The sequence below is a fragment of the Delphinus delphis genome, chromosome 9 (assembly GCF_949987515.2).
Source record: "Delphinus delphis chromosome 9, mDelDel1.2, whole genome shotgun sequence".
Taxonomy (NCBI): Eukaryota; Metazoa; Chordata; class Mammalia; order Artiodactyla; family Delphinidae; genus Delphinus; species Delphinus delphis.
The window spans coordinates 10349440-10367013 of record NC_082691.1 but is presented as its reverse complement, the minus strand read 5'-3'; the positions used below and the strand labels follow the sequence as shown (position 1 = coordinate 10367013).

The following is a 17574-nucleotide window of genomic DNA, read 5'->3' as shown; positions in this document are numbered from 1 at the left end:
ACATGCTACAACATGGATGAACCTTGAGGACGTTATGTTAAGTGAAATAAGCCGGTCACTAAAGGACAAATACTGTATGATTCCACTCATATGAGGTCCTTAGTTTAGTTAAATTCATAGAGACAGAAAATAGAATGGCAGATGCCAGGGCCTGGGGGAGGAGGGATGGAGAATTAGTGCTCAGTGGGGACAGAGATTCAATTTGAGAAGATGCAAAAAGTTCTGGAGATGGATGGTGGTGATGGCTACACAGCAGTGTAAATGTATTTAATACCACCAAACTGTATGTTTAAAAATGGTCAAGATGGTAAATTTTATATGTATTTTACCACAATTAAAAATTAAAAAAATTAGAAATTATTAGAGGGAGTTGATTAAAAATTTGCACTCCAATTTACATGGCTTGGTAGGCACTTACGTAAAAGAATGTTTTATCTAAAGAATATAAGGGAACTTTGATTTTTATTTATGTATGAATAAAATGTACCATGCAAGTTGGTAAGCCTTTTGCCTGTCATCATACATGTACCACATTTACCGACCTTGCGTTTTTCTGCGAGAAACCTGGCTTCCACAGCTTTCTTACATATGATTTCTGGTGCAGTATGTATGTGAGTCTAGACCTGGGATGAAATGACTGTATTTTGAGATGTGTGCTTTTCCAGCTATATGAAGTCAGCACTCGGGGCTATAAATTTCCACTTCAGTAATATTTTTACTGCAGCCCACAGATTATCATAAGTGGTAATCTCATCATCCTTCCGTTCTATTGTCTCATTTCCTTGATGATTTCTGCTTTTATCCATGAAGGCTTTAGCTGTGTGTGACGTTTTATTGACAAATGTGTGGTGTTTTCCTCATTTTCCTTTTGCAGTTGGTTTCTAACTTAATTGAATTGTGGTCAAAGAAGGGGGCTTATCATTTGAAATTCATGGATTCTAGTAAGCGCTTAACAAGACGGTGTATTGTCTGAATGTTGGTTGCAGTGTTTTATAAATGTTCATTAGATCCAGTTATTCATTTTGTTGTTCAAATCTGCTACGTTCCTACTCACTTTTTGGCCTGCTTGATTGCCCTATTATTGAAAGAAGGGGTTTAAATCCCCCATTATGATAGTGAATTTGTCAAACGTTCCTAGTTTTCTGTAAATTTTTGCCTTGTACAATTTGAGGCTATTTTCTCAGGCACTTGCAAGCTTAGAGAGGTTATATCTTTTTGCTAACACGAACCTTTGATCAGAAACTAATTTGTCTGCTATTTAAATGGCTACATTAGCTTTTCTCTGGTTAGCATTTTTCTGGTGCACATTTTTTTCCCAGCCATCCATTGACTTAAGGACTATCTCCGTGTCTGTAATTTTTGGTCGTGTCTCTTTACAAAACCAACAACGGTTAGGCTGAATTAAAAAAGACAGTCTGATATTTCTGTCTTATAACTGCACAGCTTATCCGGTTACATTTATTCTGATTACTCCTCTATTTGAATATAACCTTATTATCATATTAGGTATGTTTTTTGGTCTGCTCTGTTTTCTATTTCCTTTTATTTTTTTTTTTTTTTTTTTTTTTTGACACGCAAACACATCTTTTTATTATATACTAAATTTAAAAATCCAAATATTATTAAAAATGCTTATGAAACATTGTATACATAAGTACTGTCAAATACTATCAGATTATGACATTATGTACATTTGCTAAGGTTAATTAGAAACAGAACAACGTACATAACTGCTGATAATTAACTTCAGAAGTCAAATATTTTAACATTTGGCAACTGTGAAGTAGTGATCTGCACAGGAAGATGTTTGCAGAGGTAAAATAGCGAGAAAACAAATGGAACAATGCAGATATTCCTGCCCTAAGTGTTAATAAGTAGATCTCTTCCTCATCCTCTTAAGTCTCAATATAACAGAAATTAAAGTGCACAAGACCACCAGGAATACCTGATTTGGTTGTACCCTAATATATACTACAGCCAATTGTGCTGCCATATTGAGGGTTTCAATTCCCTGTACTGTTCCTGAGGTTTTAGAAGTTAATTTTGAATGTGACTAGGGGAAGAGAGGCCAATGCTTTCTAAATTGCACCAAGTGGCCTTAAAGTGTAGAAACACCAAAGATAAAAATATTAATTTGGGAATAGATTCAAGGAGATCATCCCTGTCTATTTTGCCCTAGGAATAAAATTAGGATACGAATCTAGTTTTACCTCTGGAAAATGCTTACTAAAAATCTGTTTCAAAAGATCAGACATGTACAGCAAGCACCACAATACTGTCAGTTACTGTCCACCACTTACATACTGCATCATAAATACCAGGCATATATACCTGCCCTCGAAAGGTTCACAAGAAATAAAGGTAGAAGCATGTTATTACTTGACACTAATATTTCTAATCAACATGAAGTATAATTTGTAAAAATAGGTCACCTCCATACAATCAAGGAAAAGGAGAAGGAAAGCTCCTAGTCTACAAAAGTGCTCCTTTTAGCTTTCAAACCCAATAGCTTAATTTCGGGTAAAACAAGATTGCAAAGTAAGGCCATCAGTTCTAAATAAGCTGATGATGCCATCTATACATACTCACGTATATATGTTTAAATTTCAATTCTGATTTGACACAAATGTACTATTACAAACCATTTATAGGAAACATTTTATAGGGCTTATTTACAAATATATGATCAGTGACAAAGACACTGAAAATCAAGAAAACTGCAGATAAATGTAGCCACTGCTAACATAGTTCACTAAAGGTAAGACAGATTTACATAAAAACCAAAGAAAAAAGTTTAGTAAGAAACCCCTACCATATATACCTATTGGTCACTGGGCCAAAAAGGCAAATAAATGTAATGATCATGATTAAACTTTTATCACTGTCTCTTTCAATAACATATCAACATGAGGTCTATTTAGAGTACTACCTACAAATACACAGTCTCTCATGATTCGATGAGAATATTAAGTTACTGAATATATTTTTTTATTCCCATGGCACATCATACTTGGTAACACTAATAAGGTAGATTTAGATAACACTTAAATCATGATTACGAATGTTTAATTGAATATTTTCCTTTCTGTAGCTGTGAAATGTAAAGCTTAGATTTGCTTCCATCAGGCCTCTTAAACCAAACTTCATCATGGTTAATTGTTGTAATTACAGCACTTGTAGGACATTCATCTTTTTTGTCAATACATATTGTCTGTCCACGTATATACCATTCACCATCATAATACAATCTTCCCTCTTCGGATCTAGCACTGTGCAGGTGTTTTTCCAGTTTCACAGGTGGTTCTGTTTTCACTCTGTGTGGACCCAGTGTAGCCATTGCCTTCCTTATTGTTGTCCAGTCTTCAAGAATATCAAGATCTTGTAGCATATAAACTATATACGGACCTGAAACCACAACTGGCTTCTTTTTGTCAGGACTGAAAGGGTCCTTCCTCTTTTTTCTTGACTGAAGCTCATCGTTCCACAGCTCTGAGGTAATATCAATGCTATGCCTGTCCTCTTCAAGCCTTCTTATCTTCTCCTCTAGTTCACTCTGCACTGTATCATATAACAAAAGCTTTTCACTCACTAACAGACTCTCAGTGAAGGAATGCCTAGGATGTTCTTCAAGAAGCAGAAAATAGACCTCACAATGCTGGCGAGAAGCTTGAATTTCACATTCATATTTGTTCTTTACAGATTCTAAGCAGAGCTCTCTATAGATTCCTGCTACCTTTGTACGAATTTGCATATTTTCTTGTAAAGTTGCCAGTGGTTCCAAATATTCTGGTGCTTTTCCAGCTATGACTTCTTGTAGTTTTGCATCCACCTGACTTAATCGTTCTTTATAAAGTTGATCCTTGAGATCGGTAAACTGTTTTTCAAGATTGGACATTTCATCTAAACATTCCATTCTTCTTCTTTCACAGTCTTCATCATCCATTTCTGAGCTATCTCCATCCTCGGAGACCGACGAGCTCTCGGTGTCCTCGTCCTCGGAGCTGCTCCCCTCGTTTTCGGCGTAGTCCACCTCCATCTCATCGTGATGGTTCGTCTCCTTCTTATCCCCTCGGGAATGGACTGGCATTTTCCAGCCGCGCCGTCGCTTCCCACTCCCGGCGCCCAGCCCGGCCACCGCCGCTTCAGAGAAGGGCGCGCCGAACGCCCCGACCCACCCAGCGGCCGAGCTTTTTCTGTCTATTTCCTTTTATACTGCCATCTTTTTCATTGATTTTCTTTTGTCTTCTTCTGATTCCAGTATTTTTTTAACTTCTTGTTTGCAGGTAATATGCTCTGTACTGCTTCTTCTAGTGGTTATGCTAGTATATTAACATGTGTACTTAATTTTACAGAACAACAGTAGTCAGTATCTATACCTTCACCCCAATAATTCAAGGACTTTAGAATGCTTTATTCCTCATCACCCCCTTCCAATGCACATGCTATTGTTGTTTGTAATTTTTATTTTTCATCCTTATATTTTATCCAGCATTTAGTTGATTCAGTCAGGAAGATCCATTGGGGTACTTAATCTACCATGCCACCAGAATCAAAGTTCAAATTCCCTTTTTTTTTTTTTTCAAATTCCTTTTTAATCTCAACTTTCAAGCCCTTTCTTTGTTTTTTATGGAAGAATCACATGAAGCTCTCCATATTTGTATTTCTCTTAGTAGCCACTTACTAGAAACCCCCTAAATAGATGAAAATCTCCTGTGCATGCACATAGTTGAAATTACCAACAGTTGAGGAAAGACTGTTTTATGACAACTGTCATTTTAGATTGAATGAATTTCACTTGCTGACATTCTTATTTTTTACACTTAAATTACTGAAAATATTGCTACATGATTATTAATACAATTTGTTTAAATTTGTTTGGTTAATTTTCCACTATATAGTGGTCTGTTATTGTATCAACTTTATTTGGGGTTATAATTTTCCAAGAAGTAGCCTTAAGACTTATACACAGATCAACTATGAAACATCTATGCTCTTATTGATAAAACATAGGTAATAAATACGCCCCCCTCAAATTTTCACTTGTACAATAACAATTTTTACTCAAGTTCTTTCTTCATGTGAAAGTGGGAACAGATGGGATAGATGGCCAATATGGTTGTCTGTCCCACTTATATTAGAGACTCTGGTGGGAAGAAGGACAGGAGATGCTGTATCTAGTCACTTGGGTTCCAATTCTGGATCCACACATGATTAACAGTGTGACAGTGGATGAGCCATCTCACTGTCTCTCGTTGGGATGGCAACCCTTCCAAACAAGATCTGAGCTTATACTCACCAGTCAAGAGTGTATGTCTATGCTCATCACACCAAGACCAAGACATGGACTTGCACAAATGAGATATGCGAAAAGCAACCAGGGAGATTGATACTTATCATACCGTAGATGGCAAACTAGGTGCAGTTTCCCCTTTCATGAAATTCAAGACAAAGCCTGTTGTCGGGAAGGAATTGGGACAAGGGTACCACACAGGCTGGTCCTAGTACCCCAGGAGTCCCTAAAAGACCACTATGTTGGCAAATGTCACTAGTTTCAGACCGACAGAGACACCATATGGGTAATTAAAACAATGGTCCTCAGACTGTTTTGCTTCTGTAAGCTCAAAGTAATATTGACAAAAATATTAACTTAAATGCTAAAATTAAGTTAAATATTAACTTAAAGTGCTTTTCAAGTTGACATATAAAAATGTTCATTGAAAGGTTAACTACTCCATGGATGTGACCCCTAGAGTAATGTAAATATTGAAGTTTTAAAATAAAACTGTGGCATCACTCTTTTAAATGTATCTGAAATCTAAATGCAATAACGTTTAAATATCTACCAATTATCCATTTGAAAATGTATGAAAAAGACTTCCACATCTGGTACAAATGGAGTAATGGGGACCAGTTGACCCTCTTATCAGAGACAACCAAAAAATGGACAAAATGCATGAGACGCTGGTTTCCAAGACATTGGATGTTTAGCAATGTAGGTGAATAATCTCTGAGAGGCAGGAAACAAGTGAGATAAGCACTGTGATTGCCCCCAGATTACTACCTTGGGAGAGTTTGACTGCCCAGCAAGGGGGTGCCAGGAGATGCCTAGTGGACGCCCAGGTTAAAGAAATGGAGCTGCGAGTCTGGGGAGATCACGGCAGCTAGAGTTTGCAGGACAGACTGACAGGCAGGAGCCATTGGCACAGAGAAATCTACAAAGGGTACCCTTTTAGTAAATAGCAAACTGCGGGTCAGCACTTGTGCATGAGAAAACACCCGAAGCTGGGAAAGGACCACCCAAAAGGATTAGAGGTGACCATGTCCACTTGTTTACACAGTGCTGGAACAATGGTTGCTTCCACCACAAAACTGGAAAACCCCATAAAATTTATGTGATGTCTTCATACCCCTTCCTGAACAAATATCATTTAAAAAGTTGACAATATTCACAATAGGCAAGACATGGAAACAACCTAAATGTCCATCGACAGATGAATGGATAAAGAAGATGTGGTACACATATACAACGGAATACTACTCAGCCATAAAAAAGAACAAAATAATGCCATTTGCAGCAACATGGATACAACTAGAGATTATCATACTTAGTGAAGCAAGCCAGAAAGAGAAAGACAAATACCATATGATATCGTTTATACGGGGAATCTAAAACATGACACAAATGAACCTATCTGTGAAACAGAAACAGAACCACGGACCTAGAGAACAGACTTGTGGTTGCCAAGGGGAGGGGGTTGAGGGAGGGACTCTGTCGACCTTTGCCCCAATTCTATGCTGAATTCTCCTCTGCTCGAGCCCCTTCATGAATATGCACGTACCCTCAGCTTAAAACTTCCCCAGTTTTGCTATTGGGGAGACACTGCTTTGGGAAAGATCCCCTGTGTTCTCCTCACTTGCTGCAAGTAATCACACCTTCCTTCTCTTCATCTTTGGCTTGGTTGTGTCTTTTGGCCTAACACCCAAGAGGCGAACCCAGCTTTTGGGTAACAGGACCTGCCCAATTCAGATAGGTTTAAGATCACTGGGTTTGCAAATACTGCTCTCACGGTCTGGAACGCTCGCCCACCTGTGTGCCTGCAGGCCTCATCTTCACTCCTCCATTTGTGGTGCTGCCTGCCACTTTCTAGAAGCTTCCCTTGCTCATGCCTTCCCCACTTCTTCCACACACACACCGCTACGGTGTAACCTTTTGCTTCCTTGGATCCTACAAGTCTGTGAGCCTCCTCAGGGCCAGGACCATACCTGATCTCCACAGATCCCCAGCTCCAGCACTGGGTCTGTCACGGTAAATGCTTAATAATGTTTGCTTAGTTTAGTTGAATTTGAGTTATTGTTCCTGGGACAGGCGTAGATAATTGTGACATTTCTATTCAGACCAGCACCTTTAGGCAGGGCTGGAATTCCGGCAGTCTGTTAAGAGGATGTGAATTCCTAACGCAAGTGTCAACAGCAGCCTCTTCCCATAACACTCAGCTGTCAAAATGGGCTTTGATGCTTCTTCAAAGCAGCAGCCTGAACCCTCCTAAAGTCAGAGAGCCATTGATTGGTTATGTTTGTACTTCCTGTACAACCAATACCCTGGTTCCAAATTTTACCAACTTTGTAATAATTACCAACTGCTCCAAAACCTAAAAACCAAGCAGTATGATAAATATTAGGTCTGATTGCTTATGCAGCACTTTCCCTTCACCATGCACATGTGAAACAGCTGTTTCATTAGTTACTAATGGATGATGAGCTGAAAAAACTCCCCCCAATAATTTGCACATGAATTTTAATGGGTCCTGGCAAGTGACTAAAACCCTGCTCTCCAGCAACGTTACAAGCTCATGAAGTATTAATGTCCCCATTAAAGATGTATGTCTACTTTTAACAACCTCTTGGAGATGGAGGTTCCTGCTGAGGAAGGTGACATCTGCCACCACAGGGATGAGTTCTGTTCGGCGTGAGCATGTGTGTGTGGTGCCTGAGTCACACGCAGGGACCGCCCCAGCCCCAGACCTGCCAGCACTAATGCCAGATGACAAGCTTGTGGTCTGTTACGAACAGCAGTGAACACAATTATGGAACAACTCGAGTTCTGTGGGCGTGATCTATTGTGACAGAAGAGTGAGATGTGAGCAAATGAAGTGCACTTAGAGAATCGCAGAATGGGCCATGTTATTCTCAGGTTAATGCTGAAATGACCCCACAAACCTGGAGAAGCCTGTGTGAAGCTGTCCTCTCAATCCAGTGAGTGCCGCAGAAAAGAACGCCCAGATCTATGTCTGTGGGCACTCAGTGTGTCGTTGCTCAAGGCCTGAACCTTAAACAGGGATGGAACGGCAGATACCAGCAAATGGTACAGGGATAGAATTGTGATGAGCAAAAGGACCAGCCCCATCTCCAAAATAACTGCAAAGTGTAGGTATAAACTGAATGACTATATGTCCCCAATTTCCCACGACAATCCTGTTGTCCTGGAGTCCCATATAGCTTATTATTTATCTTGGGTTTTTCATTTTTAATTGTTTTATTATAAATAGCCACGTTAAGATAGGTGACTCTGGTAGACCACCACTGTGTACCTCCAGTGGCTGCCACTGTGAGATGAATGTGTGGTAAGCAGAGCTCCGACTTTAACTCCTGATTAAATCTGAAAGGCAAGTAGCATGGCATAGTCTCTGACACACACAAAGGCACCAGGCCACCAGTCTCCACAAGAAAAAAAAAGACTCTGAGGAAGCATCAGCTTTTGCTTCAAAAGTTAGTAGTTATTTTAAGAACATAGCGCTCAAAGGTGAACAATTAAGATGTACAATGACAGAAGCTGCACTCATATATCACTTGAGAAACATGCCTTTTTAGGTCAAATGGCTGTCATTCTAAATTATTTTTTTCACTTCTATTTTTGGATTTTTTGCATGTATCAAAAGTACAGCTGTATCTGTTATTACATGGCCTCCATTTTCAGAAAAAACTTTAAAATCAGTTTAAAAATGTCATTTTTTGCTGTAGTCATTAGATCCTTTAAATAGAAAATTAGTTAATATGAATTGTTTCATTTTTTTAATGTAATTCAGGGAATCAACACAAAGATCTTAAAAGTTTATTTCATAGAAAATATAACATCTGACATAATTCTGCATGCTACTAAAGTTGATGTTGAAGATAAAATAAATTTTTGGTGGCACTAATATGAACATGTTTTAGTGGAGTACCACTCATAGGAAACCAAAGTTCTCACTAAATGAAGAAACCATGGCACAGGAGTGTACTCACTAGATATGTGAAGAAACAGGAAAATGTGGCTCACAGTCCAGAAAACTAAGTCATTAGATGTAGAATCACAAGGAATGCTGATGCTGGCATCAGCATTAAGGATTTGAAATGCCTACAGTGACTCTGCTTACGCAGTCCATGGGACAATATGACTGTAATGAGTGAAGAGTGGGATTTCAGGAGAGATATGAAAACTAGAAAAGAACCCAGTGGAAATCCTAGAACTGAATAATACAATATCTCAAGTCAAAAGTTTACTGGCTAGCCTTAACAAAAGATTGGATGTAACAGAAGAAAGGATCAGTGATCTTGAAGAAAACTGAAGCATGTAGATAAAGAAGACTGAAAAATGAATGGAGCTTCAGTGACATGTTGAACAGTGCCAAAGGGTCTAACATACATAGAAGTGGTGTCTCAAAGGTAGAAGAAGAGGGAGAAATGGAGTTTATACATTCAATAAAATATGCATATATTTGACAAAATTTAGCAGACTTAAAAAAAAAATTTTATTTAATATTATTTTTTTAACATCTTTATTGGGGTATAATTGCTTTACAATGGTGTGTTAGTTTCTGCTTTGTAACAAAGTGAATCAGTTATACATATACATATGTTCCCATATCTCTTCCCTCTTGTGTCTCCCTCCCTCCCATCCTCCCTATCCCACCCCTCCAGGCGGTCACAAAGCACCAAGCTGATCTCCCTGTGCTATGCGGCTGCTTCCCACTAGCTATCTACCTTACGTTTGGTAGTGTATATATGTCCATGCCACTCTCTCACTTTGTCACAGCTCACCCTTCCCCCTCCCCGTATCCTCAAGTCCATTCTCTAGTAGGTCTGTGTCTTTATTACTGTCTTACCCCTAGGTTCTTCATGACATTTTTTTCCCTTAAATTCCAGCTAGCATACGGTATTTGTCTTTCTCTTTCTGACTTACTTCACTCTGTATTACAGACTCTAGGTCTATCCACCTCATTACAAATAGCTCAATTTCGTTTCTTTTTATGGCTGAGTGATATTCCATCGTATACATGTGCCACATCTTCTTTATCCCTTCATCCGAAGATGGGCACTTAGGTTGTTTCCATCTCCGGGCTATTGTAAATAGAGCTGCAATGAACATTTTGGTACATGACTCTTTTTGAATTATGGTTTTCTCAGGGTATATGCCCAGTAGTGGGATTGCTGGGTCATATGGTAGTTCTATTTGTAGTTTTTTAAGGAACCTCCATACTGTTCTCCATAGTGGCTGAACCAATTCACATTCCCACCAGCAGTGCAAGAGTGTTCCCTTTTCTCCACACCCTCTCCAGCATTTATTGTTTCTAGATTTTTTGATGATGACCATTCTGATTGGTGTGAGATGATATCTCATTGTAGTTTTGATTTGCATTTCTCTAATGATTAATGATGTTGAGCATTCTTTCATGTGTTTGTTGGTAATCTTCTTTGGAGAAATGTCTATTTAGGTCTTCTGCCCATTTTTGGATTAGGTTGTTTGTTTTTTTGTTATTGAGCTGCATGTGCTGCTTGTAAATTTTGGAAATTAATCCTTTGTCAGTTGCTTCATTTGCAAATATTTTCTCCCATTCTGAGGGTTGTCTTTTGGTCTTGTTTATGGTTTCCTTTGCTGTGCAAAAGCTTTGAAGTTTCATTAAGTCCCATTGGTTTATTATTTTTTTTATTTCCATTTCTCTAGGAGGTGGGTCAAAAATGATCTTGCTGTGATTTATGTCATAGAGTGTTCTGCCTATGTTTTCCTCTAAGAGTTTGATAGTTTCTGGCCTTACATTTAGGTCTTTAATAATTTAGCAGATTTGATAAGTTCATCAACCCATTCATTCAAGAATCACTACAGACCTCAAGCAGTATAAAAATTTCCCTCCCCCTCCCACCACCAAATTCACACCAAAGCACACCAAATACAAACTCCTGAAAACTAAAGATAAAGAAAAAAATTCCTAAAAACAGCCAGAGGAAAAAGACACATTACATACTGGGGGAATAATGATAAGAACAACTCACTTCTCATCAGAAGTACAATGGCAAGAAGAAAATGGAGCATTTTTAAAGGGCTGAAAGAAAAAATGACAACCCAGAATTCTATATGCAGAGGTTTTCAGAAACAAAAACAAAATAAAGTTATCTTCAGTATACCAAAGCTGAGAGAATTGTCCATCACCAGACTTGCACTACAAGAAATGATAAAAGAATTTCAGGCTGAGAGGAACAAATACAGGATGGAAATACAGATCAACAGGAAGGAAGATAGCTGACAATGGTAAATAGGTTGATAAATATGAAAGACTGTTTTTCTTTCATTTAAAAAATTCATTTACAGTCAATTTAATATTTAAGGAAAAACTAATAATTGCGTGTTTAGGGATTATAAACTTTTAAATAAAGTATATGCTCCCAGTAGCAGAGAGGACAGAAAGTTTTTAAGTAGGATTATGCTGTTGTAAGATTTTTACCTTATACATGAAGTGGTGTACTAGTAACTCAAGGTATATTGTGATAAGTTGTGGATGTATATTATATTCTGTAGAGTAACTCTTAAAACATAATCAAAGATGTATGGCTAGAATGTCTAATTTGTCCTTTTACAGTATTTTGTGACTAGAATTCTTTTATTAAGTCCATGTTAAACCATGGTAAACCAACTTGTCAGTCAAAAAGGAAATATTTCAAGAAATTATATAATTTCAATTAGGTTAGCACCTTCCCCTAATTTTTAAGGTTTTCCTGGATTGGCATACAAATTATATTGTTATATGATACATATGTATAAAAAGAAAACAGTAATGAGTATCCATATTTGTAAAGATTTGCTTACCTTTCTAATAATTTTCTTGGGGTATGTCCCAAGGAAATAGTGAGTTAAAGAATGCGGACATGTAAGAATTTTGAATTTTTTGGCCAGTGGTCGTGTCTTACCTAAGTATAACACACTATCAAACCAGGCAACTGACACTGGTACAATCTATAGACCTTATTTAGATTTTAGTTTCACATGAACTCCTTGTGTGTGTGTATGTGTACAAGTAGAGCTCTATGCAATGTTGTCATGTGTAGATTTGTGTAACCACCATCACAATCAAGATACAGAAATGTTCTATCAGCACAAAGATTCCTTGTGATACCTTTTACAGTAACACCCGTCTCCCTATCACCACCCACTTCCCTGGAAACCACCAATGCTTTTGTCCTTTAGAGACTGTTACATAAATGGAATCACACCATATGTGACTTTTTGAGATTGGCCTTTCCCACTCAGCATATACCCTTGAGATCCATACAAGCTGCTGGACTTATCAACACTTCACTGGCTACACTGCTAAGGAATATTCTGTGGTATAGATGTATCATAGTTTGCTTAAACATTCATCCTTTGAAAGGTGTTTGGGTTGTTTCCCATTTTGCATATTACAAAAAGAGCTGCTATGAACATCTGTGTGCAGAATTTTGTGTGGACATGTTTTCATTTCTTTGGGATAATGTCTTAGTCTGTTTGGGCTGCTATAACCAAATACCACAGACTGGGTGGCTTATAAAAAACAGAAATGTATTTCTCACAGTTATGGAGGCTGGAAGTCCAAGATCAAGGCTCCAGCACAGTCATGTTCTCGTGAAGGTCCTCTTCTGGTTTATAGCCAGCAGCTTCTCACTGTGTCTTCTTGTGGTGGAAGGGGCAAGGACCCCTCTGGGGTCTCTTTTTTAAGGGCATGCATTCTATTCATGAGGACTCCACCCTCATGACCTAATCACCTCCCAAAGGCCCTACCTCCAAGTATCATCACCTTGGGGATTAGGATTCCAGCATATGCATTTTGGAGAGACATGAACATTCAGTCCATAGCAGATAAATACCCAGAAGTGTGATTGCTGACTTGTATGGTAATTGTGTGTTTAATTTTAAACAAGCAAAAACCCTGCCAGATGAATTTCCAAAGTGACCATACGATTTACATTCCCACCAATGGTATGTGAGAGATCCAGTTTCTCTGACTCCTCACCCAGCATTTGGTATTATTTATTTTTTAAAATTTTAGCTGTTCTAATAGCTGTGGAGTGACATCTCATCATGGTTTTAAGTTGTCCTGCCCTATTGGCTAATAATGCTGAATATATTTACATGTGCATTTTTGCCATCTGCGTATCCTCTTTGGTGAAATGTTTGCCCATTTCTTTTACTGTTTCACTTTGAAAATTCTTTATATATTCTTGATATAAGTCCATTTTCAGATGTGTAGTTCATGTAGTTATGTAGATATGTAGTTATCTGTAGATATGTAGTTATCTACATATTTGTAGATATGTAGTATATGTAGATATGTAGTTATTTTTTTACAAATTTGTTGCTTGTCTTTATCCTCTTAACAGCATCTTTTGCAGAGCAAGGGTTTTAAATTTTGATGAAATTCAGTTTATTGATTGTTTTTCTTTTATGGATCCTGCTTTTGATGTCATGTAAAAAACCTCTTCACTTTCTCCTAATCCAGGTCACCATGTTTCTCCTATGTTTTCCTGTATAAGTTTTATAGTGTTACATCCTACATTTAATTCTATAAACTATTTTGACTTAATCTATTTGAATTAATTTATATGAGGCCTAGGTCATTTTTTTTCAATTTAATTTTATAGCCAGCTACCTTGCTGAATTCTTTTATTATCATTGTTATATAGGATTTTCCTGTTAAACTAATATAACATTTGAAAATATAGTTTTATTTCTTCATTTCCAGTTCTTATGCCTCTAATTGTATTTTCTTGTCCAATTGTATTGGCTAATACCTCCAGAAGAATGTTAGAAAGTGTGGGGAAATTGGTCACCCTTGCATTGATCCTTATCTTAGTGAGGATGTCTCTAATATATCTGCAATTAAAATAAGAGCTTCAGGATTGAAGTTTACATTTTATCATTTTAAGGAAGGATTCATGCATTTCTATTTTTCAAGAGACTTTTATTACCGTAAGGTCCTTGTAAAATATAAGTCAAAGTATGTTATTCTTCTGTCTAAAGCCCTCCAATGTATTCTATTTTACTCAGGAAAATCCAAAGTCCTTAAAATGGTTGCTTCTGTACCTGTCAGAAGTCCTTGCTCAAATATCGCCTTCTTAAACAAGACCTAGTGTGACCCCATCTGATTTAAAATTACAACCTGCCCCCTCTCAATTCTCCTACTCCGTTGTGCTTTCACTTTTTGCAGGTCACGTCTTGCTTTCTAGATACAATATACTTTTCTCACTTATTTATGTTTAGTTTCAGTATCTATCTCCCCACAGCAAGCAGTTAGAGGGAGGAGATGATTCCCTAACTTCCTTCTCCATTCCCACCCTCTAAACGTTTGGCTACACCTTCCATTATTTAAATTCAATTGATCCCAACTCAGAGGACGAGGAACCTGGGCAAAGCAGCATGGAGAGGTTCACCTTTTACGGGCCAGGAAAGGGCAGAGAATGAGTCTTGTGAGGTGACAAGCAGAGAATAAACAAAATGTTGAATTTACCTCATAACTCATGGTTGGTTTAACATCTGACAGCAATCATTGTGATTCACCAAATTAATACATTAAAGAAGACATGTCATAGGATTGTCTTGATAGATGGTAATAAGTTTTTGATAAGCATTGCAAATCAACATTTATGATTAACTAAAAATAAAACTCTTGGTTCTAGTTTTAGGGCAAGATGGCATGTACTCATTTTTCTCTGTTCCTCCCCTCTAAAAATAACTAAATACCCTAGAAATAATTCAACAGCCATAAAGGGCTCCAAAAGGTGGAAAGAAGGTGAACTGCCTAGGGACATCAGGACTTGACGAAGGACACACAGTGAGCTCACTGGTTTGTTTTTTTTTTATCTCCCAGATACCTTGGACAGAGTGCTGGAGATACCAGCAACCAGAACTGCTAACAGGCATGGAAGGAAGGGAGAAAGAGAAAGAGAAAGAGAAAGAGAGAAAAGCCTGTCCTCTCAGGCCAAAAAACCCCTCTAAAAATAATGGGAAAGAGGTAGCCCAGCAGGGATATAACGGGGAGACTCATAACCGGTGGCAGGTCATCAGATCTTCCTGCAGCACCGGCTCCAACAGCTGAAAATTACGGACTGGTCTGCTTACAGCAGTGGCAGCTCTAGGACCTGGGTGGGTCTGACTGCAGCAGTCTTTCCCCTTTGTTGGTACTGTGGGGCCAACAGGCCTAGTGTCTCCCTATTATCCACCTAGATCTAGTGGCTTCTGGCCCTCTGTCTGGCAACAGAAGATCCAGGCTTCTCTAGGCCCTCCTTCCAGTGGCAGAAGGTGAGCCAGACCTAGGGTCTCCTGAACCATATCCTATGAAAGAAGGTGGTCCCGGTAAATGCTTCCTTCACCCAGTGCCACTGGCAGAGATAGAGTTATAAGTCCATTTAAACTGGATGACCAGAGAACAGACCAGTAGAAACTCTTCATCCCACAGGCCCAGCATCCCACCTATACTCAAGGACATGAGCGGTCCAAGGAGGCACCCCCCCACCCCAGTAGGCAGCATTATCAGGGAGCCAGCAGAAGCTCCAGCAGAATCAGAAGAACAAAGGAGTCCTTAATAGCATGGCAAAGGGCTCAGAAACGAAAGCTCGCACAAGTAGGTCAGAGCCTACACACTAAACCTGAACAGGATGACTGCCTGCAAATACAGAAAATTTAGGTAGGGCCAAGAGTCTTTTAATATAGTCTCCAAAATGCCCAGGATACAATAAAAAAATCACTCATCAGAACAAGAGCCAGAAAAATCACAACTTGAGTGAGAAAAGATATCAATTGATGGCAACACAAAGATGAATGAGTTGTTAAAATTAACTGAGAATGACTTAAAGCTGCCATCAAAAGTACTTCAAGAATCAGGTACAGAGAAGTAACATCGGCATGACGGCAGAGTAAGCGGTATTAGCTTTGCCTCCCCTGCCCCCCCCCCCACCACACCAAACAACAGCTGCACAGCTATCCACAAGCGAAAAGAGTGTTGGGGGTAGGGCTCAAGAGTCTAATTAAGAACATACTGCAAAACAGTGGAACAATAAAAGGAGAATAACTGCACAGAAGGGATCACTGGGGAGATCGGCTTAGCTGAGATGTTGGAGGTGGCTAGGAACAAAGAAGATGGCTAGGATTATCAGCCGTGTGGTAGGTGCTATCTTGGTTCCCAGTGACCTGTTCTGTGGAAGACACTAGAAGTCTTTGCTGCTGAGATAACCAGTAGCCATTTTCACTGCAGATTCCTTGGGAAGGGAGGTGCTGCTACATCCCCCTGCCCAGAAGGAGCCATCATGGGGTTGGGCTGTCACCCTCCAACCCTCTGAGCATCCTGGACCCCACAGCCGCTGTTGCTCTGTGAGCACCCGAGCTCCAGTCCCCAGCTCTGTGGTTGCTCCACAGGCATCCATGCCTCACACATCATTGCCACTGTGGGCTAGTGACAACATGCCCTATGGGAAAAAAAGAGGTCAGCCTTTACCGCCAAAGACCCCAACAGTCTTTCTGCTACTGCAGCCTTGACTACTGAGGATCACTGCAGTCCTCACTGACACTGACCTCAGCTGACAGTTGCGGAGATGACACTGCTGGGCCCTCCCTAGAGCTGGAACCACCACAGCTTACCTAGCCTGTCCCCTCACACCTACCCACAGGTGAAGATCTTTCCCCACCAGAACTAGTCCATAAAATCTAGAAGAGGTGACTGAGCACTCAAATACTCAGACATTAATTCAAGAACACAAGAAACATGAAAAAATCAAGGAAGCATGACACCAATGAAGGAATACAATAATTTTCCAGTAACTGATCCCAAAGAAATAGAGATCTATGAATTCCTGGGAAAATAACTCAAAATAATTGTCTTAAGGAAGCTCAGGGAGCTAGAAGAGAACACAGATAGACAATTCAATGAAATCAAGAAAGCAATACATGAATAAAATGAGAAGTTCAACAGAGAGATAGAAATAATAAAAAAGAACTAAGCAGAAATTATGGAGCTGAAGAATACAATGTATGAAATGAAAAATGCAGTATAGAACATCAACAACAGAGTTGATGAAACAGAAGAAAGAATCTGTAAACTTCAAGATAAGTCATTTGAAATTATTCAGTCAGAGGGAAAAGAAAAAGAAAAAAGAATGAAGAAGAGTGAAGAAAGCCATGTGCGTTACGGGACGCCATCAACTGAAACAAGATTCACGTTGTGGGGGTCCCAGGAGAGGAAGAAGAGAGAAAAGGGCAGAAAGCTTATTTAAAGAAATAATATCCAAGAACTCCAA

The 17574-nt window shown here is 38.9% G+C and overlaps 1 protein-coding gene across 1 annotated transcript; it reads right to left on the bottom strand.

The window, feature by feature from the left end:
* Nucleotides 1-1567: 1567 nt before the first annotated feature.
* On the bottom strand, nt 1568-4188 carry LOC132430585 (breast cancer metastasis-suppressor 1-like protein). Its single transcript, XM_060019828.1, has one exon. It carries the CDS (start codon nt 4085-4087, stop codon nt 3056-3058), a length of 1032 nt encoding a protein of 343 aa, XP_059875811.1. The 5' UTR covers nt 4088-4188; the 3' UTR covers nt 1568-3055.
* Nucleotides 4189-17574: the final 13386 nt, after the last annotated feature.